A 27,476-nucleotide genomic window follows, 5' to 3' on the forward strand; every position below is an offset into this window, starting at 1 on the left:
ACCCTTCACAACCCTGCTCACTCATCCAAATCCCACTCACTCACCCTTCACAACCCTGCTCACTCATCCAAATCCCACTCACTCACCCTTCACAACCCTGCTCACTCATCCAAATCCCACTCACTCACCCTTCACAACCCTGCTCACTCATCCAAATCCCACTCACTCACCCTTCACAACCCTGCTCACTCATCCAAATCCCACTCACTCATTTTCCAAAATCCTACCCATTCACTCACCCAAATCCCACTCACTTACCAACCCATATTCAAATCTAACCCATCAAAACCCACTCACTCATCAAAATCCCACTCATTCACTCGTCCAAATCCCACTCACTCATTCACTTATCCAAATCACATTCATTCAATCATCCGAATCCCACTCAGGCACCCATTCAAATCCATCTCACTCACTCATCCAAATCCCTCTCATTTACTCATCAATTTCCCACTCACTCACCCATCCAAATCCCACTCACTCATCAAAATCCCTCTCATTCACCCATCAAAATCCCACTTACTCACTCACCCAAATCCCACTCACTCATCAAAATCCCACTATCTCACCCAAATATCTATCACTCACCCTTCAAAATCCCACTCACTCACCACTCACTTATCAACACAAATCCTACTCGCTCATCCATCCATATCCCGTTCATTCACCCATCCAGACTCGATTATTAGACCTTCAGTTTGCCAAATGTAAGCAGGTTACATGCTCTGAATGGCCCCAGGTGGAGATCACAGCCCTCTTTCAATTCAAGTAGTTTTTCTTGTCATAAATCCTGATGATAAACCAATCTCTATTGACAGGTTGACAGGAATTAGCAAGTCTCGTGAATATTCAAGTGCTATGAACAGGAGTATTTAACTGATTTCTATGCAACTAACACATGTGGATTTCTTTGATATTGAGGTGGTCGTGCTAGATTACACACGGACAGGTTAAAGGTCGTCAATCAGTGTTGTTCCATGTTGTCTGGGTTGTATGTGTCGTAAACAACATCTGTCAGTTATACCCATATGTAGGTATTCATGTAGGTATTCATGTAGATTAAATGAAACACCATGACAGATGTAAAAACTGATTTTGTTTGATATTGTTAGTTTAGTTTCAACATCAGAAATAAGTGGGTTTTTCTCTACATGACACAAAAGTAGTCAGACTGTATACAACTGGAGATAAAATGAAGCCCACAACTGTTCCCAATACCATCACTGATCTGATAAGTTTTTTTATAACTACACGATTTTTGTATCGAGACTAGATATTTTTTCCGCTACAGCTTCAAAACCAGATATATTTGATTTAAAACTTTGAGCCTGTATCCTTTTTGTAGAAAACCACCTTGCAACAATGTAAGTTTTGTGGCAGGCTATTTCTTTTTTATCAACACTCTGAAGCATAACAATTTCTTTCAAGAATTTTCAGGGACAATTTATTTTTTTCAATTTATTGTAATGTTGATTGAAGAAAAAGGAATTCTGTTTCCCTAGTCTGACTTGAACAACATTCAACCTCGAACACCTTATTAACCTTGAGTGACCATTGTAGCCATAGATGCTGCCTCATTGAACCCCATGTCCATAAAACTGTAAGGGTGACATTGATCAGTAGATCTATTGCCACCTAGCACCTCATCTGGTACCAGCTTCTCCATGTTGTGTGTTCTGTCTGCTGTTGTATGGAGTTCCACCCTCGTGATGTCGCTTTTTGTATCCTCTGACAATCACGACAATAGACAAGAACTTTATTGCCCTGATATAGCCCATGCCCATTGATCCTGGCCAGACGAAATATACTCCTGTCGTCTTTGATTCTTTCAATTCCGTTGTCAATGTCAGATTTTGTCAATATGTAATAAAGCTGGTTTGGCAAATGGCTTATCTCTTAATAGAGGTGGGCTTTCTTTGGACGAATAGATCGTTCCATGTCATCCTCTAGAACCTCTTGACATTGCTATCAAACCTGTGCAAGCAAATGTCATTATGCTTTGGTTTGTGTCTTGTATTAATTTTGTGTTTTACTTTGACAATTCAATTAGTTTATTCTAAGAATGGCAACTGTTAACATGGTTCAAATTATGTTTTATCGATTTCTGAAACGTCAATAGGTTCTGTTTGAGTATTGGAAAACTTTGTATTTGAAATACATCTTAGGAATAGATCTTAGCTTTTTTATGTCATCAAAGTGGTAATAAAGTGTTGCCATAACAACCACAGTGGGATCCTGTTTGTGGCAAGCTGAATATTGATGTCATAACATGTACATCGTAAGGGAGAGAATTTGTGGATGTCAACTTCCTTATTATGAGAGAGACAATGTTACAGAGTATATGCTTACTTCTTCAACAAGTGAATAAACCTGATGGAGTAAGCCAGTGTTCCCGCTGCCTTTTGAATCTGCCAGTCCTGGTAGACTGGCAACTCTAACAATTACCACTTCGTCCTAATTTTTGTCAGCCCCAACTTACAACAAATAAAAAAACATATGAAAATTACCTGGTTTTAAATTCCTTCAACATCATGTTCAATGCAGTGTACGTTCTTCGCTGACAAATGCAATGACATCATCTCTGAAGTAACTTAGTCTCATCAACACATCATTCACACAAAGTTCAGTCACAATTTTCTCTCTTCTTTTGAATATTATACTTTGGTTCGAGACTAAGTCACAACAAAATATATATTTAACCTCGAAGCAAAACGAAATGTTATTTCCTTACAATAAAGACAAGGTGATGGTAATAGACAAGCTGACTTTGTTAGAAAAATATACTTATATCATGTATATGACTATCGCTGATATTAAACAATAAGGATTTATAAGGTACTTTATCTGCCGGTCCACAGGTACTGACAGTCACAGGAATTTGTTTTAGCCTAATTTTACTGGTAAAAAAACTGGTAATTACTGGTAAACGGGAACACTGGTAAGCATACTGTGTTGTGTTCCTCATAAAAAAGAAATTGACATACAGTAATTCTCTTACTTATGTGTATCTCTTCTAACTGCCATTCCAAGACTTGATGTAAATAGTAGCCATGAAGAGTGGGTTCAACTACAGATGATCAAATTACGTACTACATGTATATCAAGCACTTACATCAGACTTTGAACAAAAACAAAAGGTATCCTGATATCTGACAGACTTCTAATGTGTGAGACCTTGGTCAACAGCCATAGCATGCCAGGAAGGAATCCATTCCATTCCTTCGTCCTGGAACTGACTAGGACCGAGGTTTGTGAAATACACACCCTAGTGCACTGGTTGATAGCCGTGTTACGAGTGGCGCTCACCTAGTTATTTGCACTTAAAGCAGTAATGTTTCAGTCCAGGGCGGAGCTGCTATTGTCACTTGTTACTTATATGGCCAGCACTTACCTGCCTGAGCAACTGTTTTGTGTAGGGAAACGCTGTTCACTTTCAGTGTGAAATGGCTTTTGTAGATTTGGTAGCAGATAAATGGTGCATTATTGTTGTGTATTGTCTTCAGCTCCATTGAAGTTTGTAATGGCTGTAAAGTGATATGTGTTCAAGGAATGAAATGTTGTTACAATTTCTACAGGGGAAAATATGTATTGTTGGTTTTAGATGTGACTGATGCATTCTGCACTGTTGTTGAAGTATAGGGTACAGATGTATGGCACACTGGATCAGACAAGGGGTAAACCATCTTAGTTGAATGCATTTGGGGATTGCGAGAAAACATCAGTTTTATTTATGACAAGATTCAGCATCTGTTTCACTGTGGTGAACAGTGATGGAAATGATTGCACAAGTAGAACAACATGAAGTAAGACAGTATGCTCTCAAGATACCTACAACACTACCCTAACTAGCTGGGTAGTGGGTTTTTTCTATTCCTGTTTTGGTACAATGACCTTGACCTTGGAATTGCCTGGAGAAGTAATACTGAACTGGCCTTTATATTATAATTGTTTCTAATCATTTAGTGAGTGTTTGATGTTGTATTAAGCTATAATTATCTAGAAAGTTTTGATGAATTTTGATCTGGGAAAAGTAGAATATTAAAGTTGTGTCAAATACAGGTTGGAAATCCTAATTGCATTGGAAAATTCCTGATGTAGTAAAACTGTGGATGGTGTTGAAGCAGATGCAGGGTCAAGGCCAGCTGTTGTGAGCTCCAGACAGTTTTATAATGTCTCTCAGTCTGACAAACCTGAATCTGTGTTAGCCATCCAAGAAGGTCATATAGGGAATACAGTCAGAATTGGTTCCCATTGCTCCATGCTTTTCCAAGGAGATTGTATCCACCCAATACACTTTTTAACAATGTCTGACCTGTAGATGTCATTGGACACCAACATGTGGAGGTCGTGTCTTCTCTCCAGACATGATTATGTATAGGCCGTTGTAATACAGCAGTAATATTGACATTGTCAGTATCACACGGGTTTGTATACACAATGTTCCTGTATGAATACAGACGGCAGATCGGCAGTGACGTCGCTATATTTAGCCAACAGATCAAGCTAAGACCTTGCTCCATTGAGAGGGATACCAACAAGTGCTCATGAGTACAAATGGCCATATTTCTTATGTAAGGTGTGACTAGCAATCATCTACTCTACACAGGCTAGGGCCCACACACTATTCAGGCACTGGGTTTGTTAGCTCTCATTAGTTATACACGGCCTGGTTTCCTTACTTGACTAAATATAGACACTACCAATGTGTAGAATAGCCGCCTGCCCGCTATCCTGTGGCTGGCAAAATTTTGGTCGGGCTAAATGTTCTGAAATGTCCCGAGTCCAAATGGCTACTGAAATTTTAATGGGGATTTTTTGTGCCCACCCCTTAGTTCATTAAATAAAAAATTGATCTCCCAATTCTGTAGATCAATATGACCATCAAAAATAAGAACAAATGTAATTAATAGCCCAAATTAAACGATGTGATATTAGAGTTATCCTCTGTCATCTTGTTTGAGTGACTGTCGTCTTTGTAACACTATGTATAACAAACATGTTTTGTTTGGTTGTAATTTGTAGTTTAACCAATCACAAGCTTTGTAACTTAGCGAACTTGGACCACCCATGTCAAACGTGGTGGGGAACAAAACTGTCACATTTTTAAGATTGTGAAATTTGAACCTGGCCAGTAACATTTGAGGCTAGCTAGCCCTCTACTAGCTGACACTCTATATTGGTCTGTCGTGTATTCACGTGAGATGGAGGAACGCACTGTACACAAACCTGTGAAGTATTGAAGATGTAATGTGGATGACCTTGGCATGTAGCATCTCACAGACAAAAATTCTGGAATTCAGTTTTGAAAGTTTGTCATTGTGATCATTTTTGTTGTTTCAGATCGGATCCATGTGATAGACTGTCTGCCAAATATCTGGATGCTAGATGGAAGAATTGTCACTTGTAAGTTGAACACTTTGTAATGCACTGGAACACACATGTGCCTTGCTTGGTCCAACTATTGGTGCTTAACAAAAGTCCATGGGCCAATGGCATTACATTAAAGTACCGGTAGGTTAAAACATCAACAGTTAAATTGATGACCAAATCAGTCTATTGCTTCCTTAATTACTGTATTTTCTTGAGTATAGTGCACACTTTTTTCCCCAAAAAAACAGCTGTGGAGAAGGGGGTGCGCATTATACACGAATTAATGAGTTTTGATGTTTTTTCCCCCAAGGAAAGACATTACCGTGAGCACGTAACACCAGAAATACCATGTCAACAAATCCATACTGAAGTTCGCAAATTATTCATGTAATTACACTGTCTGGCTATAAAAAGTGTTCATTGTATATCTGGACTTATGTTTGTAACTTATTTCATTAATTTTATTCAAAATTCCTTTTAATATTGTTTTAATTAATTTCGGTGAAATCGTGTGTGAAGCGATCGGAAGATCGCAAAACTCACCGTTATTAACAGCAACCACGGTCAGATTACCGCTATTGACGCCTTGAAATGAACTTTAGTTGACAGAGAATGGATACATATATCATAAATGCCATACTTTGATTCGTTAAAAGTCATATTTGTTTTTGTTGGACGATTCTATGTCAACACGTAATTCTCGCGATCACGTGCACGGTAGCCTAGACGGTGACTGGTCAGACTGATTCCATGTAAAAATTAATACCCGGCAATAGCGATCAGCTGCTTCGCTTAGGGTTATTTTTATTATCCCCCGCCACGAAGTGGAAGGGGGATATAGGAATCGGTGCTGTCCTTCCGTCCGGCCGTCCTTCCGTCCGTCCGTCACATTTTGTTTCCGGAGCAGATCTTGAAAACCGTACCATATTTCTTCACCAGACTTGGCACATAGATAGATCTAGTGGTGAACTGGTGCCTTTTGATAGTTTGGGATTTTTAAAAAAGTTATTTTTCGAGTTTCCATGGCAACGACTTTGATTTAGACTGAAAATGGCGGTAGTCATCGTTTCCGGAGCAGATCTTGAAAACCGTACCATTTTTCTTCACCAAATTTTGCACATTGATAGGTCTAGTTGTGAACTGGTGCCTTTTGATATTTTTATTTTTTATTTTTTGAGTTTCCATGGCAACGACTTTGATTTAGACTGAAAATGGCGGTAGTCCTCGTTTCCGGAGCAGATCTTGAAAAACGTACTATATTTCTTTACCAAACTTGGAACATAATGTCATCTCACAGTATTGAATACATTTCCTTTCTTGTTGATAAGTTCTGCATTGCTTGAGTGTATGTTCCTCCAAAAGTGTCATGGACACAGTTGTTGCATTCACTAACTTCATACAGAAACACAACTCATTACAAATACAACAGTGTAACTGATCTTAAACCTACTCAACTGTATAAACAATATATATTCTTGTCAACCATACTCTGTACTTCACTTGCTTCATAATGGTGTTAGAACCTACACCGAAACCATCGCTCCTAATTGTAATAAAGAAGTTGTTCGTCCATATGTCTCATCCTTACTCATTACAAATTCAGTAACACATTCTATCATAAACTGCAGATGGAAAAACAACACCAGTATAACTTTTTTTAAGTGCTGCAATTAGGCCATTTACAAAAAGGCCCAGTGAACATAGTTCACAGGAGCTAATGCATTGCACACACCCGACATGTCATATTGGCGGGGAATGGGAGTATTTCATGCTTGTCTTAAATATGTTTAGTAAAAGCTGCACCAAATTAACAAGATATTGGAATATATTATATTCCTGATAAAAAAATAGTTTCAGATACAACTTTTGCCGATCCTTGCATTAAAATACTGTAAAGTTATATCATTGGGTGTGTCTTGACCGAATCACTGGTAGATTCCAAGAAAACGTGTGTACAGCTGATTGCTGTGTCCGGCTTAGTTTACGAGAAAATACACAAGGTAATCTTAATCCCTGGATATAAAACAATGCCTAGCAGAACAAAAAATACAATTTAAACGGTAAATCAACATGTCTGGTGATTTTTTATCTCAAAATTCGAATTTGTACTGACGAAGTTTCTCATCACCCGTTCGTTTGCCGGACTTCGCTGAAGGGGTACGGTGTAGTTTTTTTCTGCGCATAATATTCAAATTTCTTTTTTTTTCCAAAATATTGAACCCGCTAGAGGGGGGTGTGCATTATACATGGGTGCGCACTATACTCAAGAAAATACGGTAAGCAGCAACTTCTTTAAGAATCTACAAAACCCAACTCTCTTATTTATTTTTAATGATGGACAGAAATAGCTCAGAAATCTGAAATGTTTAAATATAAGAGTATTCATCTACGACACCATTTTATCGGGTGTTCCCCCTGTCCACCATTAGAAGCCTCCGTGGTCTGGTGGCAGAACGTCCGCCCAGGGAGCGGAAGGTCGGGGGTTCCACCTGTCCACCATTAGAAGCCTCTGTGGTCTGGTGGCAGAACGTCCGCCCAGGGAGCGGAAGGTCGGGGGTTCCACCTGTCCACCATTAGAAGCCTCTGTGGTCTGGTGGCAGAACGTCCGCCCAGGGAGCGGAAGGTCGGGGGTTTCCCCTGTCCACCATTAGAAGCCTCTGTGGTCTGGTGGCAGAACGTCCGCCCAGGGAGCGGAAGGTCGGGGGTTCCACCTGTCCACCATTAGAAGCCTCTGTGGTCTGGTGGCAGAACACGCCCAGGGAGCGGAAGGTCGGGGGTTCCATCCCCGACCACGTCATATCAAAAGACTTTAAAAGATGGTACTTGTTGTTACTCTGCCTGGCACTCAGCATTAAGGGGTTAAAACAAAGACTGGTCGGCTCTTAGTCAGCATACTGTGTCTGCATGGGGTATTCATGTAAAATTGGCCATGGTATCTCTGTGGGCCAGTACTATGTAATCAGCATTAGTCCGGACTAGTACAAGCAGCCACACTCATGCACATGGCTATATAAGTGCGTCTTGGACATGACGGTAAACCCCTTTTCACCTCACCTCACCCTTCCTTCATGATCGCACACAGACATAAGCATACACTGTATGTCTATGGACTAGGTGATGCACATGTGTATAACACTGTATTGTGAGGTGAGTGCTACTTCACCTTTTCTATATGCAGACAGACACTTCCATATGGAAATCTGTTCATTTAGTCGCCATCTCTTCTGGCAGCATTCTAGTGTCATTGCTATATAATGGCCTGCCTGAGCTAGAGTACATGTGCTTCTAGGGTTGTGTGCCTGTCAGCAGATACATTATCATACATCTTTATATTCAATAAGATATTTTAGTGGCATGAATCGGTGTACTTTTGATATTACCATGAATTCCCAATGACTGTTAGCAGGTCAGTACTTGGTCATCAAGCTTTCATCAACAGGATACTCTGTTTTCATTATGGTCGTAAAATCAATGCCAACTCTAAATCTTTGATTGTTGATATTGATTTCTTGATTTTAGTATTCTTGCATTCACTAGACCTGGATTTATTCCATCCCACCCAGTGAAGTTCTATATGTCTGACCCACCCCATCTCTGACCCTCCACAAATATGTGTATCATTTTTTACGACCATCCCTTAGGGACTGTCATATTTTATGGAGGTTTCTCCTACTGTTTCTCACATTAGTGTTATCACACTGTTTCTCCCTTTTGTTGCTCCCTCTGTTTCTCCTACTGTTTCTCCCTCTGTTTCTCACATTAGTGTTATCACACTGTTTCTCCCTTTTGTTGCTCCCTCTGTTTCTCCTACTGTTTCTCCCTCTGTTTCTCACATTAGTGTTATCACACTGTTTCTCCCTTTTGTTGCTCCCTCTGTTTCTCCTACTGTTTCTCCCTCTGTTTCTCACATTAGTGTTATCACACTGTTTCTCCCTTTTGTTGCTCCCTCTGTTTCTCCTACTGTTTCTCCCTCTGTTTCTCACATTAGTGTTATCACACTGTTTCTCCCTTTTGTTGCTCCCTCTGTTTCTCACTCTGTTTCTCACTCTGTTTCTCACTGTTTCTCACTGTTTCTCACTCTGTTTCTCATGCTGTTTCTCACATTGGGTTATGACACTGTTTCTCACTGTTTCTCATGCTGTTTCTCACACTGTTTCTCACATTGGGTTATGACACTGTTTCTCCTATTGTTCTAACACTGTTTCTCATGCTGTTTCTCACTCTGTTTCTCACATTGGGTTATGACACTGTTTCTCCTATTGTTCTCACACTGTTTCTCATGCTGTTTCTCACATTGGGTTATGACACTGTTTCTCCTATTGTTCTCACACTGTTTCTCATGCTGTTTCTCACATTGGGTTATGACACTGTTTCTCCTACTGTTCTCACACTGTTTCTCACACTGTTTCTCACACTGTTTCTCACTCTGTGTCTCATGCTGTTTCTCACACTGTTTCTCACATTGGGTTATGACACTGTTTCTCCTATTGTTCTCACACTGTTTCTCATGCTGTTTCTCACATTGGGTTATGACACTGTTTCTCCTATTGTTCTCACACTGTTTCTCATGCTGTTTCTCACATTGGGTTATGACACTGTTTCTCCTACTGTTCTCACACTGTTTCTCACACTGTTTTCTCACACTGTTTTCTCACTCTGTTTCTCACATTGGGTTATGACACTGTTTTTCCTACTGTTCTCATGCTGTTTCTCACACTGTTTCTCACTGGAAACATATTGCATCCTGTCCTGTTTTTGTTTCAGCGGCGGAGAGACTGCAGGTGAAGCACTTCTTCCAGGACTCAGCACTCACCGAACATCCAGTTGTGAGTTTATGCTTGTTATTGTAACCATGGTAACCTAGTGCCCCTTGTGGAATCAGGATGAGAACAGACCCCCAGATAACAGACAACTTGTGTTTAGTCATGCACCATGATGGTTAAATATCTGTGTTTGAATCGACCAAATCCAGTCTAGATATGAGATATATATAGGCAAGTCAAGCTGGATATATTCCACATCAAATCAGAATTGGAAAACTTGGAACAAATTTATTCTTTAAGATTTCATGGACAATATGTCCCTCCACACACACACCAGTGCTTCAGTGGGTTAGCTGTGGCACAAGTAGGAACAGTTTGCTTGGTCTGTTTGGATTTTCAGCCCTGTCAGAAACACATTAGATATGGTAGTACCTCTCATGTTTAGCTCACCTGACAATCTCTTCCCAAGTAACAGTTGAGCAGGTGAAGAAACTTATTTGATTGTTGAATGTTTAGCAGGGTCTTTTGGCTATGGTGAAGACAATGATTCCAATTCATAAGAAACAAAGAAGTATGGATGTTGGAATGATTGAAGCCAATAAAACTGAAGCATGTAGGTAAACTCATATATGACAGCCTAATGTTTCCACCTTGGAAGAGTAATTGGAGTATTTTTCTTGTCTTTTCAATTCTTTGATTATCTAAAACTTGAAATTACGAGAAAATAATAAAAGTATTGAGAAAAAGCTCCAAATTTTGGTAAATTCCTTTTTCAGTTGTACAAGGTCTTTGTGGTTAATGCCTACTATATACAGCTTTGTCTGTGGCATCCCAGATCCAATAACACACAGGACAAACTAATGCAACATTGCTGACTTACACATCAGTCCATTCCAGCATGTCAGGCCTGAGCCTAACCAAACAAGCAAAACACACTACAACATGTTACACTTGTTCACAGATGGAAACAACATTGTAGATCTGTTTACGGTGGCATTTTAAATATTCATTTTATTATTACAATAATAATTCTTGTGAATACCATACCTCTATTACATCACTGCCATAATCCCGTATTTCACACTGTTACTTAGTCTTCAGATTTTCAACAGGAGTCCTCTTCACTGTCAACTATGCATGAGTAGTTGTACCTGTGTTAGCACGTTAGGCAAAAATCACTTCTTTCCTCTCTGTGCTGGAGGAAGCATCAACTATTTCTCTGAGATTCTTTTACTAGCATGTTGGTAGTGTTTTCACACTTTTTAGTATTAATTTGATTGAAATGTAAGAAGTGCAGACAGTCATGGGGGACCCTCAATCTTCTTGTTGGAAGTGCCAGGAGGTACGGTGTACAGTGTATGGATGATAACGGATGTGAGCAGTGCGCTTCACTTTCACAGTCGGCCTTTCTCAAGTTGGCTGTGTCAGTCAAGAAAGCCTGACAGAAGGAAGCAGCAAATAGGACAGATTATGCGTTAGCATCTTTAGCCAGAAAAAAAGGGAAAAAAGAAGTTATATTTACAAACAAAACCTGTTCACTTGATGTCCTGAATTACTGTAGTATGTGTTGTAGGCACCAAAACAATTATTGTCTCCTTTATCATGTTTATAGAAGATTTGAAGCAGTGACCAAAAAAATATTCTGAATCTATCCAAAATGCCACTAAAATAAATTAATAACCTGATTGCAGAACTATCTTTTTAAGGTTTATTGTATTAACTATATATATATTGTTGTAATGACATTTGATTTCTCATTTCTCATTTTTTATAAAGTATTATTCCGCAAACTTCACAGCTGAGTATTTTTTAGAAACCTTAATTCACACAAATAATGCCAAAACAAATATATTCATTAACCCAACTGTGATGAAAGCGTGTGTCAATATTGCCACTTTTGGTAGCCTCACCCCACTACCTTGGCTTCTGAAACAGATGTTTGGGACAGGTGTATTGAGCCAAACGCTGGTCTTTAATATTCACTCCGTCGTTTGATAACAGAATGTATGAATCAAGCAATTCTTCACAGTAATTATTGTAAGCCCAACAACCTTCTAAGTCATCAATCACACAGCTCATTTAATCAGAAACAAAACTATCGAGGCATTTGCCTGCAGTGATTGGGCGAGCACTTGTATGCTGCAGTCGAGTCCGCTATAGACGTTGTGTTTACATAATCAATATCACCTGTGATTGATGGGCCCAATAAGCTCCACATATTACCCACCTTGTTGATGTCACTTACACTCTACAGGAAGGTCCTCTGGAGTCCTCACTGCACGAGCCTCGACGTGGGCACCTTGGGTTCATATGTTAAACCGTCGATAAGTGATCGGGAGAAAAAATAGCATTATCATGTTCTGAGTATCATGTTGAGGCTCTTTTGGGGTTTACTGATATTTTTTAATTGATAGCGATTATTATTGCAGGTTAATTTATTTTTTTTAAAACTTTGTTAGGGATGTTTCTTTTCAGAACTGTTTGTATCTGTTTTGGCCCGATGTAGGCATCTTATTTGCAGCAGGATGGAACAAAAAATTAACCATTGAGTATAGGCATGTTCTGATTCTCATTGGGTATTGATAGATCTAGTGTTCGTATTTCGTCAGGTCGGGTCTACCAGAAAGTAGATATTCTATAAGTAATTCTGCTAAAAATGGTGTTTGAAGGGATTTCGAATTTGTTCATCTCTTCTTGATCTGCTTACAGTGTTTCTCATGTCGTAGAAGCTCACAACTGTAACATACCTTTTTTTCAGTTACACAATACTAGCATAAGACTTTTGTGCAGTATTCACTGCAGTTCATGTGTATGTGATGCCTGCATGAGGTAATACAGATACATTAGCTGAAAAGGCTACATGTATCATCCATGTATTCATGCGGGCAATTTATAATATACTTTTGGCAGTGGTGATTTTGTGTGTGACTATTTTATGCAGATATGCTACACATCTGGAACTTGGGACACTATGACAAACTGTGCAGTAAGTGGTAGCTGAGAGTTGTTCGACACCAAGTTCTCCAGTAGGCTCCATGTACTTCTAGTAGGCACCATATAATCCAGTAGGCACCAAGTACTTCCAGCAGGCAACAAGTACTTCCAGTAGGCACCAAATTCTCCAGTAGGCTCCATGTACTTCCAGTAGGCACCAAGTACTTCCAGTAGGCACCAAGTACTTCCAGTAGGCGCCATGCACTTCCAGAAGGCACCATGTACTTCCAGTAGGCACCAAGTACTTCCAGTAGGCTCCAAGTACTTCCAGTAGTTGCCATATACTTCCAGTAGGCTACAAGTACTTCCAGTAGGTGCCATGTACTTCCAGTAGTCACCACGTACTTCCAGTAGGCACCAAGTACTTCCAGTAGGTGCCATGTACTTCCAGTAGGCACCAAATTCTCCAGTAGGCTCCATGTACTTCCAGTAGGCACCAAGTACTTCCAGTAGGCACCAAGTACTTCCAGTAGGCGCCATGCACTTCCAGAAGGCACCATGTACTTCCAGTAGGCACCATGTACTTCCACTAGGCACCATGTACTTCCACTAGGCACCATGTACTTCCAGTAGGCACCACGTACTTCCAGTAGGTGCCACATACTTCCAGTAGGCACCACGTACTTCCAGTAGTCACCATGTACTTCCAGTAGTCACCATGTACTTTCAGTAGGCACCATGTACTTCCAGTAGGTGCCACATACTTCCAGTAGGCACCACGTACTTCCAGTAGGCACCATGTACTTCCAGTAGGCACCATGTACTTCCACTAGGCACCATGTACTTTCAGTAGGCACCATGTACTTCCAGTAGGTGCCACATACTTTCAGAAGGCACGAAGTACTTCCAGTAGGCGCCACATACTTCCAGTAGGCACCATATACTTTCAAAGTACTTTTAGTAGGTGCCATGTACTTCCAGTGGCACCAAGTACTTCCAGTAGGCACCAAGTACTTCCAGCAGGATACAAGTACTTCCAGTAGGTGCCACATACTTCCAGTAGGCACCATATACTTTCAAAGTACTTCCAGAAGGTGCCATGTACTTCCACTAGGCACCATGTACTTCCAGTAGTCACCATGTACTTCCAGTAGGCACCATGTACTTCCAGTAGGCACCATGTACTTCCACTAGGCACCATGTACTTCCAGTAGGCACCATGTACTTCCACTAGGCACCATGTACTTTCAGTAGGCACCATGTACTTCCAGTAGGTGCCACATACTTTCAGAAGGCACGAAGTACTTCCAGTAGGCGCCACATACTTCCAGTAGGCACCATATACTTTCAAAGTACTTTTAGTAGGTGCCATGTACTTCCAGTGACACCAAGTACTTCCAGTAGGCACCAAGTACTTCCAGCAGGATACAAGTACTTCCAGTAGGTGCCACATACTTCCAGTAGGCACCATATACTTTCAAAGTACTTCCAGAAGGTGCCATGTACTTCCAGTAGTCACCAAGTACTTCCAGTAGTCACCAAGTACTTCCAGTAGTCACCATGTACTTCCAGTAGGCACCATGTACTTCCAGTAGGCACCATGTACTTCCAGTAGGCACCATGTACTTCCAATAGGTGCCACATATTTCCAGTAGGCACCATGTACTTCCAGTAGGCACCATGTACTTCCAGTAGGCACCAAGTACTTCCAGTAGGCACCATGAACTTCCAGTAGGCACCATGTACTTCAAGTAGGCACCATGTACTTCCATTAGGCTCCATGTACTTCCAGTAGGCACCATGTACTTCCAGTAGGCACCATGTACTTCCACTAGGCACCATGTACTTCCAGTAGGCACCATGTACTTCCAGTAGGTGCCACATACTTTCAGAAGGCACGAAGTACTTCCACTAGGCACCATGTACTTCCAGTAGGCACCATGTACTTCCTAGTAAGTACCAAATTCTCCAGTAGGCACCAAGTACTTCAGTTTCAGTAGGTACTGAGTACTTCTTTTAGACACCAAGTCTTTCCAGAAGGCACCAAATTCTCCAGTAGGCACCAACTCCTTCCAGTAGGCACCAAGTCCTTCCAGTAGGCATTATGACCGCCCCAAATGGGGTCAGAAATGTGACTGACAAACTCAGCCTTGAATCTGAACTCACCATGTGGTCCTACATTTCAGAGACACAAGCTGGGCAGGGAGTGGTTTATACCAAGCACACTTAAGAAAATACAGGTGAACGGGATCTTCGGTGACAAGGTAGGCTCTGAGGGAGGTCCCACATGGGCATCATCCCAAAACATGTGTCTAGCAAACAGTACCAAGTATCAATAATGAAACAACACATGACACCTTGTTTTTTTAGGTATTAATGATTGAAATGAAAATAATGTCATTTCATAATAATACGTTATATTATAAAGGTTTAGGGTCCTTAGATTCAAATTCTATTGGAGCAAGGAGCTGTTTATCATGGAAGATCCCTGTAGGGATCTGGATAACAGCAGGTCCTAAGCTACCTGTGCTTGTCCTAAGATTCGATGACTTGGTTGATTGTGTGTCATTGCATATATCACAATATCAATCTCTGGTTTATCTGGTCCACACTCTAGGCCGCCATCATATAGCTAGAACATTGCTGAGTACAGTGTTAAACAACAAACAAATCATCAAGGACGAGGTTATGAAACAGCTGTTTTTATTTCATTCCAGTCTAAACATCTGCTAACGAAGTTCCCTATCAATGCTGCTCATAATATAGGTGAGTTCTGTGATTAGTTGTGTGAGCAGTATTCCTTGTCTCAATGCAGACACACATGACCGGTGATCCTGGGTGTTGTAACGTGTTGTGTAGAGTTGTGTCCCTTTGCCAAGCAAAGTCTATTGGTTCAATCCCCAATTCAGACTGATAATGCACATTGATCTGTCATCATACCAATTCTCGTCAAGTTTACCAAGTGGTAAACTTCAAAACAGTCTCCAACTTTCATTGGTGTTGGCTTTCTTCCCAGACAGGCCTTGCTAATAGCTGAATGACAAGTTGTCCAACCCACACTCACTTCCATTGTACATGCATCTGAGGTGTTTGATGCAGATTTCAGCTACACAGATGCAGTTCCAGACCCTGGAAGAAGTTTCATCATATAATATGTTTGTTGGTTCCTATTCATCAAGCTGTTTGTGTTTTTCTTTGCAGAAATTGATCAAAGACGACTTAAATACTTAGCTTTCAATCTACAAGAGGACCTCACAACAGAGAGGAAGTACACAAAAAGGTTGGTTGCTGTAATTGTTCCAACGTCACTACATTATCAACTTTCCCAAAGGTTAGAAATGTCTCCATCAGTTTTGATTTCAGAAAACTTTCTTGACAAGATGTTAAGACATGTAACATGTATATGTAAAACTCCACTTGGTGGCTCCAGGTGTGGCAGATTCTGACATGTGTGGGATGTTGTATCTGTTGTCCTCAAACGTACATTCTGTGTTCTGTACACTACTGCAGTATGTTAAAGGTCAAGATCACCTTTTAAGTAATTGTGAAACATAGTTGTATCATAATTTCTCTTGAATAAGGCAAAAGATTTTTTACATTGGAGGATATGTTACAATGGATATATTCTGCATGGACTTTAGGGGTCCATTGCCATAAGGTCCAAGTCAGAATTACACTTTTATAAAAAAAACATCATGAACATGGTACCTTCTCTAAGAAGGGGTCCTGGTTTGAAAAGGAATTGGTTAAAATTAAGGGCAAGTTCAGTGTTAAATCTACAGACATAGAGCTGTCTCTCAAAGGTCAACATGGTCAAGGTCATCTTTCAACATTTTTTGTTTTTTTCAGTTACAAATGGCATTAGGACATTTTGGTGATATTTTTCATTTTTTGATAGGGCATTCTTCCATACCATTACCAAATTTGAAACTAAATGTTGAAATGTTGACATTTAGGATGACATTTAGGATGACAATCAATGTCCTAGAAAATGATTCTGAAACTCTGTTTTTGAGGTTATTGTGAAACTTGTTGTGTCATTCGTTGCCAGTGACTGTTGCTCGGGTACTTGTGCAGTCCTGGAATTTGGTAATTGCTGCATATTAAAAACCTTGCCTTGATTAAGGGATGGAAGTAATATTTTCGGACTTGAAGGAGGTATGTTGCGAGGCTGGGGGGAAATGGCAGTGAAGGGACTGCTCTCTGGTTTGGCGAGAACTTGCAAACACCTCGAGGTAAAGATGTTGGGACATCTATATCCTGATTTGATAATTGATGCGTGTGTTTGTGCAGAGACTTCCAGGTGCTGCGTTACCGCCGGACGTTCCTGGAGGACCTGCTGGAGGTGCGGCCTACTGACCGGGAGAGATGCAATATGCTGCTGCTGCTACTGGTGGTCAGTGTCACTTGGGAACTATACCCATACGCTGGTCACAAACATGGTGACATAGCCGCACTGTTTACAGAGTTCGATCAGTAGTCAGCAACCTGAGTGGATGAAACTAAGACTTGTTTGATAACAGTTACTGGGCATTTTCTGTTTTCTGTAAATAGACTTTCATGTAAATGTTCATTCTTGGTAGGGATGCATATAAAGATGACTTTCAGATTGGTCTAGAAGTTGAAAAGGGGTGCTTATTGGAGCAGGGCGCTAAAAAATGGCGAATATGGTAAACATCAACATATCTTACTATGTTAATATGTCTGCCTGTTAAAGGGAAATAACTCAGCTTTTGTATCTAAATACATTTTGGGGAATACTTTGTATGGTAATATGCAGGTGTTGTTTCAGGCGTCACTAGAGTTCGTAATGCCCACGCACCTGGTGAAGGAGACGCTGGAGACGGCCAAGCTGGGGAAGATAGGGTAGGCCTGCAGTTGGTAGCCTTCACACAAGTAACTGACCCGTGAACATCCCATTAGAATAGGGCTTCAGCAACCCATGCTTCTCGTAGGAGGCGACTATTCTTGTCTAACTAACGGGATCGGGTGGTCAGGTTCGCTGTCTTGGTTGGTACATGTCATCGTATCCCAATTGCATGGATTGATGCTGGATTATTCCCGACGTATATAGCTGGAATATTGCTGAGTGCGGCTTTAAACAATAAACAAACACAGAAGTGATTATAGTCGTCTGACGTTCCGAGATTCGCAATGTTGTGTTCATTGCCTGGGTCTGCTTGTGATGGGTTTGAAATCACAAGATTTACCCTGCTTATGATCCTGAGTTTGTCAGCACCATGTACGTGCATGTATACCAAAGAAGAAGTAAGTATATACAACCTGTGTACTTTTGGGTTTTCCACCCACATTAAGCTGACAAACTGCGAATGAAATACTTTGAAATAGTGTTCATTTCACCCACATTAAACAGACTTGCTGTGATATATATGAAGTCCTGTTTAAATCAGTGTTAAACCCAACTGCCTCACTCTCTCACTGACTGACTGACTGACTGACAGGAAGGTGTACACCATGGACCTGTTCCTGTTGCCCAAGGACGTGCGGTGTCAGGTGGTGGGCATCCTGCTGTCGGCCATCAAGGTGGACAAGGACATCAGGGAGGTCAGTCACACGGCAGTTTGGGGACCACTAGAAACAGAAAGTTTGAAAGTAACAGAACGTTTTTGAATTATTGTAATTGGAGAGGTTCATGTCCACCAAGTACATATTCGTTTCTGTCAGTTCCAAGTTTTGGGCTATGACCTGATCATGTACAGATCATGGCTAAAGTGAGAAAAAATGTTTTTGAAAAAGTTTCAAGCTTAAGAAAAAGTCTTATGCCATGAATTATAAGCAAGTCTGTGACCTAAGTTTATTTCTATAACCAAACCTATGAACTACTGTCTGTATCTTGGCCGGACACTTGCTTGTGTTCCAGTTAGAAGCATGCTCTCTGAAAACCACAGAAATCATGTGTTTGAACACATTTGAGCCATCCTATTCATTTGATGATGTAGCAGGTACAAATTATGCACATCTTTTACATTTCACATCAGTTTCAAATGTGTTGCTTATTGGAAGGATTATGCTAGGCTGGTGGGCCAACAGGTGGGCCAACAGGGTACTTATACCTTCAACATAATTACGTGAGTGTTTACCTGTGTTGTCAGGATGGAGGGCTGTACGACCGCCTGTACCTGTGTCTGTTCTACACCGTGGCGGAACTCACTCGACTTAGTCAGTCCGACGCCCCGGGGGACACTCAGGCTGCTGGCAAGATGCACAACATGTAAGATGACAATCACACGGTGCACATTATCATCAGGTGTTGATAGCAACGGAGAGAAGCATCACACAAACATGAAAGGTGTTAATGTGAACCTGAGACAGTACTTACTTTGGTGTATGTATACTTGGACACAGTCCTGTCCCTAGCTGGCACTTTCCACAATAGTTGACTCTTGATCTTAGTAGATTTCTTTATAACAAGACAAAAAATAACACCTTTATATTTGGTCCAGATGGGGACCTTTCCTATTTAATAATTTATTTCAGGACAATTTTAAAAGAGATTTCGTTGACTGACGTTGATGCAGTGTTTCGGTGTTTCAGCTACCGAGATTACAAGTGTCTCCTGGCATCGGAGATTGTTCAGCTGATGTGTATTGTGCCGGCCTTCTTTGAGTACATGGAGAAGGATGTCGGTGAGCCTCTGTGATGTATAAATGATACCTACCTGAAGAAAAGAAGGGGAGTGATATAGAAAAATGTGTCCTTCATATATATGAGTGATTTCAAAGAAACATGTTTATCCACCAGTCCCTCACAGTGCTGTCGATGTCGTGTGTTGTTGTTTGTACCCCTGGCTCTGGTCCAAATTTGACTGTTATGATGTTGTAGCTTTGATGTTGTGCACTGCAGGAAAAACAATGTTATTTTGAAATAATGAAAGGTATCAACATAAATTTGCCTTATAAATATAACTAATTATTGGATCAATTTTTTGATTACTGTTTATTTTTAGGAGTGATGAACTTGGTTACCACGGGAACAGGAGACCGAAGCATTATTGGAAAAATTACCCAACTAGCTCACAATTACAGGTCTGAGGGGGTATGTTGCACTCATTTGTCTTACAGTAGAACTAGGAATGGATGCTATGAAAGACAGTCATGCTTGTTAGAAATAGCTCAGGTTTACTGTTACGGTGTATTGTGTGTTTGTTTGTGGACTCAATAAGGGGAGACAACTCTTCCTTACTTAACAGAGAATAGTAAATGCATTATTTAGACACCATAAATTGCAAATAACAGTGAAGAATGTGAGGCTTATTTCAGGATATAACATTGTTCTATCATGACACCATGTCTGGCGGCGATTTGACCATGCTAGCAACTCAATGATGTTGTAAATTGGACGACACTATTTTTGAGAGGGTAGTGAGTTGTTCCCCATAGATGTAGCTGGGCAACACAGATAAATGCAATGGCTGAATGATTGCACCAAAAGTGGGTGAGATTTGACAATCATTTTTGGGAGAAAGGTTACAGAATTGTAAGAGTATCTGGAAAATACCAAACTTAACCCCCTTTTCATAAAATGGGCTTGTCAGACATTGCTGAGATCAGATGGTATTCAGGGAGTCATTATTTAATTAATGGTAACTATTTTTAAAGAGGCTGTACATAATGTAGATATCTCATATATAAGAGTAAAAAACTCTAGGTTGATGTTTATTGTACAATAAAACACTGCAGAGAGAATAAACCAGTTGGAGCTGCATCCTCATGGTTTATTCTACCTACAGTGTTTTATTGTACAATAAACTACGGCCACGAGTTGTATATTTCTTAACTAATGTAAGCAAATCTTCGAGAAAGTGGAATAATGGGAGACTACTCTTGCGTGTTTATTATCATGACAACAGACAATAGCTGCAGATGATATGGTTTACAGAATTATGCTGAAAGGACTCTTGAGAATACTGGTAACAGATGTCTCAGTTTTGTTCTAGGTCCTGAAGCATGCTTGTGACACAACTGTGTTTTTCAGAGAGATGTGCGGGCATTGTACGAGGACATCTCTGAGATTCTGCTACAGAAGGTTCAGGAACAGACCATGAATCTCACCAACAAGTCTCCACGGGAGGCCGTGGGGGACAAGGTACTCAGTGTAAGTGACTCTGGTCCATGACATATTTCCCTACTGTGGAAAATTTGACCACGCCCATAATCATAACAACTATCTGTATCGTAATACTCATCATAGCTCATGATTCTGTGATAATGGGGAATTTGCCATGGTGATTAAAGTCAAAGCTGCTGCAATAGGGGAAGTTTTGTATCAGCAACCGAGCCATTGAAAACACACAGAATAGTACAGGGTGCCCAAGATATACATAGCAAACAGAGATGTGAGAAAATAACTGCTCTGAACAAGGACTGTGTTGGTGGAGGACATGGGCCTGTCCCTGCAAGTTGCCCCTACTTTAAACCTGTGGCACAAGATAGTTCTCAGGAGCTACAAGTAACAGTTGTCAGGGGTAGCTGCCAGGATAGCTTGTTCTTGGTCGGAGTCTCATGTCCAAAACAAAGTTTAGGCCATTTAAGATACATGATTAGATTTGTATTCAAGTTCTTTGAAAAAATGAGGCAGGAGGCAATTTATTTGTTTATTAATACTTATGTGGATGTGATTCACATGAAGCATGAATGTTTGGTAACGCTATGTAAACGGTGTATTTCAGCCAGTGAAGTTATTTTGCAGTTTTCTTTGCCTGAAGGTGCTAGGGGACATCACAATGATGTGAGGTTGGGTGTTTGGTTGTGAGGCAGGCAGGGAGGAAAACTTCAATTGTAAATGTCTACCATCAATTAGATGATTGGGTCTTGTGCTCCTGGCTGCATCCGTCATGGAAACCTGGTAAGGACACTTCAGCAGTCTTCAGTGACAATTGTGTAGATTGTACCGGAATCCTTGCAATTAACAGTGTCTGGTTTAACAGAGGTTTATGATGCTGATGACTTGGATATCTTGGATTGTCTCCTCCTTACAGACGTCGGGGGCGGTGAAGAGAGCCAAGACCCCGGTGGACGTGGCGGAGTACCACATGAAGGGGGTGACCAGCCCAGACTCAGACCCCCCTGTTGTCCAGTGTCACACCCCCAGGAAAAACACACACAAATTCCCCCGTGAGTCACACTGCACAATGGTTTCTACAGTGACATTTTGTAACTACTTGGGACTACTAAATGTCAGCTTTTCTGCCGAGTACCAATGAAACCATACAAGTTTCAGTATTATTGTTATTATTTACCAAACTTGCAAGGCTGTAGTAGACATAGTGGACAGGATGACGACTGAGTCTACGTCGAGGACAGGGTCACGAAGGTCTGAAGAAAATATAACAGTTAATTGAATCATGTACTGCTCTGGACCGTTGTGTTAACACTTTGTTATTCAGCGCACATTTTGTCCTGTTTTTGTTAGGTGATTAACAACGGGGCCAAATTAAACCTAAATTGCATGTTTTGAATATACATGGACACTGACAATATAATTTGCATTTTTTATTTATCTGTGTCATACTCACTACATGCGTTTGATCAGGAGTGAAACATTAACTTGAAGTTTTATTTTTATTTCAGATTTAGGAGATGTCTTGTTATTAGGACCACAGGTTGGTACAAACACATTGTCACATCAGAATAAGTTGATGATATTTCATCCAATTTAAGATCATCAGGACAGAAGGCCGGGTAATCCGTCTGTCCATCTGTCGTCTGTTCAGAAACATCTTGTCCGGAATATGTTACACCCATTAGAGCAGGCAGTTTTCTGATTCAACCTCACTTCCTATTATTCTTAAGATGGAAATGAAGCTTGGTTCTGGAACAGAGGAGCTTCAGTTGTTAGTGATGATGCTGACTACATCAACACAATGTGTGTGTGATGGGCCAGCAGGGAGGAACATCTTGTTCCAGTGGGAATTCATAGGATGTTTAATGAATATCTATATGATGGGGTGGTCATGTACCTCAGCCCATTCATCAGATTCCAGCTATTTATGTTTTCAGACTATAGGAAAAGTCATCTCCTTACCTCAGCCATTCCTGGCACTGGTTGCCATGGACGCAGTTCCAGGTAAGTGAGCGCATCATAAGGTAAAGCATAATACTAAACTTTCTTTCAAGTAAACATTGATATTCAGTTTGATTTCAAGAGGTCTCTCCCCTGTTTGATAGTAGGGAAGAATATGTGAAACTCTTTGAAGATGTTTTGCCACAGGAATTGAAAATTTTGAGTTTGGCCTCAGTTTAACTCATGTTGAACCAAATCCTATCTACTAATTTGACACAGGAAAAAAAATGGCCAGTGAAACACCAGTGATCTAAATTAATTAACAAGACAATTATATCTTAGGTATACATGTATCACTTGTTAAAGTCTGTCCAAGAGATGTCCTGTGATGTCACAGCTTGTGCCACACGTGTACTGTGAGTATTCCTATGATTACAGTATCCAATGGTGCAATGGTCAGCAAGCTGCGTGATTCGGATGACCACTACACATACGTTAACATGAGGCAGCTAGAGTGGGACTTGCAGTACCATTTGTGGAAGCCTGTTGGCACTGTTGGAGACAGGTGGGTACAGGGGCTGGACTGGCATATGTGAGGGGGTGGGGGTTGCAGTGTACCCAGTGGATGCCTGTCAGCAGTGTGAGGGACAGGTGGGTATATGGGGTGGATTGGCAGATGTGTGGGGGTGGGGGTTGCAGTGTACCCAGTGGATGCCTGTCAGCAGTGTGAGGGACAGGTGGGTACAGAGGCTGGACTGGCATATGTGAGGGGGTGGGGGTTGCAGTGTACCCAGTGGATGCCTGTCAGCAGTGTGAGGGACAGGTGGGTATATGGGGTGGATTGGCAGATGTGCGGGGGTGGGGGTTGCAGTGTACCCAGTGGATGCCTGTCAGCAGTGTGAGGGACAGGTGGGTACAGAGGCTGGACTGGCATATGTGAGGGGGTGGGGGTTGCAGTGTACCCAGTGGATGCCTGTCAGCATTGTAGTGGTGATATCTATATATGTCAAGGTGGACATGCCTGTTTTGTATGGATGATGCTAGTGTGAGGATGGGAGTTTGAAGGGGATACAAGAGTTAGATTCAAGAAGATTCAACTTATATGAACACAAAGTTTATTAAAGATTGAAACGTTTGTGACACTATTTTTAATGAACATAAATAAGTTGACACACGAGTGACATTTTGATGAACATGTTCATATTTCAGCATCAGACAAGATGTGCTCCGACAAGTACAGGAGAGGTGACTAAGCCTAGCCAGTTTATAATGTCTTACACCTCCTGTAGGGATCAGGCATTCTTGCATAGTGTAGATAGTATCTGTAAGTCTAACCAGGAGCCAAGTAGTTCATGTTTTGGAGTGTCCTTGTCCTTAGTAGTCCTGTACTGCAATGACCGTACATCGTAGATCAACAGATTATATATCTTATGAAAGGCTGAAACATTTCTGAAATATTTATGTCAACAGGATGAAATACTGAAATATTTATGTCAACATGATGAAACACTGAGATATTTATGTCACAGCATGAAACACTGTGATATTTATGTCACAGGATGAAACACTGAGATAGGTTTGTCACAGCATGTCATTTCGAATGATTTACAGTACAAGTTCTGTGTTCATTAGTTTTGATCAGTTTGAGATGAATGCTGGCATTTGTCATTTGACGAGCAGCATGGCTTATGTATTCCTGCATAGTTCAGATCAGTGTGATCCAAATGGAAGCTAATACCTGTGTCTCAGTGGTTCAGATTGTCTGCAATATCCCTATTCTTATTATCTAAGGAGCGCCCATATTAAAGTGTAACAGGGTTAATGCCAAAGTCTTCGAAGCCTAAGGCTGCTTGTGTGTAGGTCAATTTCCTTAGTTACCGATACAATAGCACTGTTTATGTTTATATGTCCGTGCTTTGCATTTAGCTATGTGCTTTTCCTCTTTTCCAGCATGTTTTAACATTTAATACTAAGGAAGTATTTTCATGGAATGCTTTCTTTTGTCAACAGTTCTGAAAAAGGGTTTTGAAAAACTTTTAAATTGTTGATGATTTTATGCTTACTGGGTACAACCTGTTTATTTCAGTAGTTTCACTTGTAGTGCTTACCATAACTAACTTGTTGTGCCTTGAACAGGTCAGTGGACAATGTACAGTCCCCACACTCTCCCACACTTCCATCTGTGCAGGGCTGCACCACCAGATGCAATGTTGATGTGTCTTTCTGACATATAGAGACACACATTGGCTAACATTTACTTGCATAACTCTCATCTTTTAATGAAAACGACTGTTTAACCACTCTCATAAATCAAGTTGTAGTTCATGGATGGGGATATAGTAGTGTTCATGGACATACAGTCTGCTACAAACACACCCATGTGTCTCACCACCATTCACCCATGTGTCTCACCCCCAGACACACCATTCACCCATGTGTGTCACCCCCAGATACACCATTCACCCATGTGTCTCACCCCCAGATACACCATTCACCCATGTGTGTCACCCCCAGATACACCATTCACCCATGTGTCTCACCCCCAGATACACCATTCACCCATGTGTCTCACCCCCAGATACACCATTCACCCATGTGTCTCACCGCCAGACACACCATTCACCCATGTGTCTCACCACCATTCACCCATGTGTCTCACCCCCAGATACACCATTCACCCATGTGTCTCACCACCAGATACACCATTCACCCATGTGTCTCACCACCAGACACACCATTCACCCATGTGTCTCACCACCATTCACCCATGTGTCTCACCACCAGACACACCATTCACCCATGTGTCTCACCGCCAGATACACCATTCACCCATGTGTCTCACCACCAGACACACCATTCACCCATGTGTCTCACCGCCAGACACACCATTCACCCATGTGTCTCACCACCATTCACCCATGTGTCTCACCACCAGACACACCATTCACCCATGTGTCTCACCGCCAGACACACCATTCACCCATGTGTCTCACCACCATTCACCCATGTGTCTCACCACCAGACACACCATTCACCCATGTGTCTCACCACCAGACACACCATTCACCCATGTGTCTCACCACCATTCACCCATGTGTCTCACCACCAGACACACCATTCACCCATGTGTCTCACCACCAGACACACCATTCACCCATGTGTCTCACCACCATTCACCCATGTGTCTCACCACCAGACACACCATTCACCCATGTGTCTCACCACCATTCACCCATGTGTCTCACCCCCAGATACACCTTTCATCCATGTGAATCTCACCCCCACACACAATTCACCCATGTGTCTCACCACCATTCACCCAAGTGTCTCACCCCCAGATACACCTTTCACCCATATGTGTCTCACCCACACACACCATTCACCCATGTGTCTCAACACCAGATACACCATTCACCCATGTGTCTCACCATTACATACACCCATGTGTCTCACCACCCCCACATACACCCATGTGTCTCAACACCAGATACACCATTCACCCATGTGTCTCACCCCCAGATACATCAATCACCCATGTGTCTCACCACCACATACACCCATGTGTCTCACCACCACATACACCCATGTGTCTCACCACCCCCACATACATCCATGTGTCTCAACACCAGACACACCATTCACCCATGTGTCTCACCCCCAGACACACCATTCACCCATGTGTCTCACCCCCAGATACATCATTCACCCATGTGTCTCACCCCCAGACACACCATTCACCCATGTGTCTCACCCCCAGATACACCATTCACCCATGTGTCTCACCCCCAGATACACCATTCACCCATGTGTCTCACCCCCAGATACACCATTCACCCATGTGTCTCACCCCCAGATACACCATTCACCCATGTGTCTCACCCCCAGATACACCATTCACCCATGTGTCTCACCCCCAGATACACCATTCACCCATGTGTCTCACCCCCAGATACACCATTCACCCATGTGTCTCACCACCAGATACACCATTAACCCATGTGTCTCACCACAGACACATCATTCACCCATGTGTCTCACCCCCAGACACACCATTCACCCATGTGTCTCACCACCAGACACATCATTCACCCATGTGTCTCACCACCATTCACCCATGTGTCTCACCCCCAGATACACCATTCACCCATGTGTCTCACCCCCAGATACACCATTCACCCATGTGTCTCACCCCCAGATACACCATTCACCCATGTGTCTCACCACCAGATACACCATTCACCCATGTGTCTCACCACCAGACACACCATTCACCCATGTGTCTCACCCCCAGATACACCATTCACCCATGTGTCTCACCCCCAGATACACCATTCACCCATGTGTCTCACCACCAGACACACCATTCACCCATGTGTCTCACCCCCA

The 27,476-nt window shown here is 41.6% G+C and overlaps 1 protein-coding gene across 4 annotated transcripts in view; it reads left to right on the forward strand.

Annotated features, from left to right (window-relative positions):
• Positions 1–27,476, forward strand: part of LOC124113053 — an 83,600-nt gene that overhangs the window by 14,177 nt on the left and 41,947 nt on the right. For 3 of the 4 annotated variants that reach the window (XM_048399849.1, XM_048399850.1, XM_048399852.1), the window contains exons 5-21: positions 5,341–5,403; positions 10,135–10,196; positions 15,254–15,331; positions 15,785–15,833; positions 16,269–16,347; positions 17,361–17,463; positions 17,860–17,933; positions 18,530–18,632; positions 19,181–19,299; positions 19,623–19,714; positions 20,035–20,123; positions 21,063–21,182; positions 22,066–22,201; positions 22,658–22,689; positions 23,087–23,153; positions 23,529–23,655; positions 24,300–24,335. In XM_048399849.1, the coding sequence (XP_048255806.1) occupies positions 5,341–5,403; positions 10,135–10,196; positions 15,254–15,331; positions 15,785–15,833; positions 16,269–16,347; positions 17,361–17,463; positions 17,860–17,933; positions 18,530–18,632; positions 19,181–19,299; positions 19,623–19,714; positions 20,035–20,123; positions 21,063–21,182; positions 22,066–22,201; positions 22,658–22,689; positions 23,087–23,153; positions 23,529–23,655; positions 24,300–24,335 (1,429 nt within the window). The remainder of the gene's footprint in view (positions 1–5,340; positions 5,404–10,134; positions 10,197–15,253; positions 15,332–15,784; positions 15,834–16,268; positions 16,348–17,360; positions 17,464–17,859; positions 17,934–18,529; positions 18,633–19,180; positions 19,300–19,622; positions 19,715–20,034; positions 20,124–21,062; positions 21,183–22,065; positions 22,202–22,657; positions 22,690–23,086; positions 23,154–23,528; positions 23,656–24,299; positions 24,336–27,476) is intronic. The other variant, XM_048399851.1, reaches the window with a different exon arrangement.

Source organism: Haliotis rufescens, unplaced genomic scaffold, assembly GCF_023055435.1.
Source record: "Haliotis rufescens isolate VD_foot unplaced genomic scaffold, xgHalRufe1.0.p SCAF_2, whole genome shotgun sequence".
Taxonomy (NCBI): Eukaryota; Metazoa; Mollusca; class Gastropoda; order Lepetellida; family Haliotidae; genus Haliotis; species Haliotis rufescens.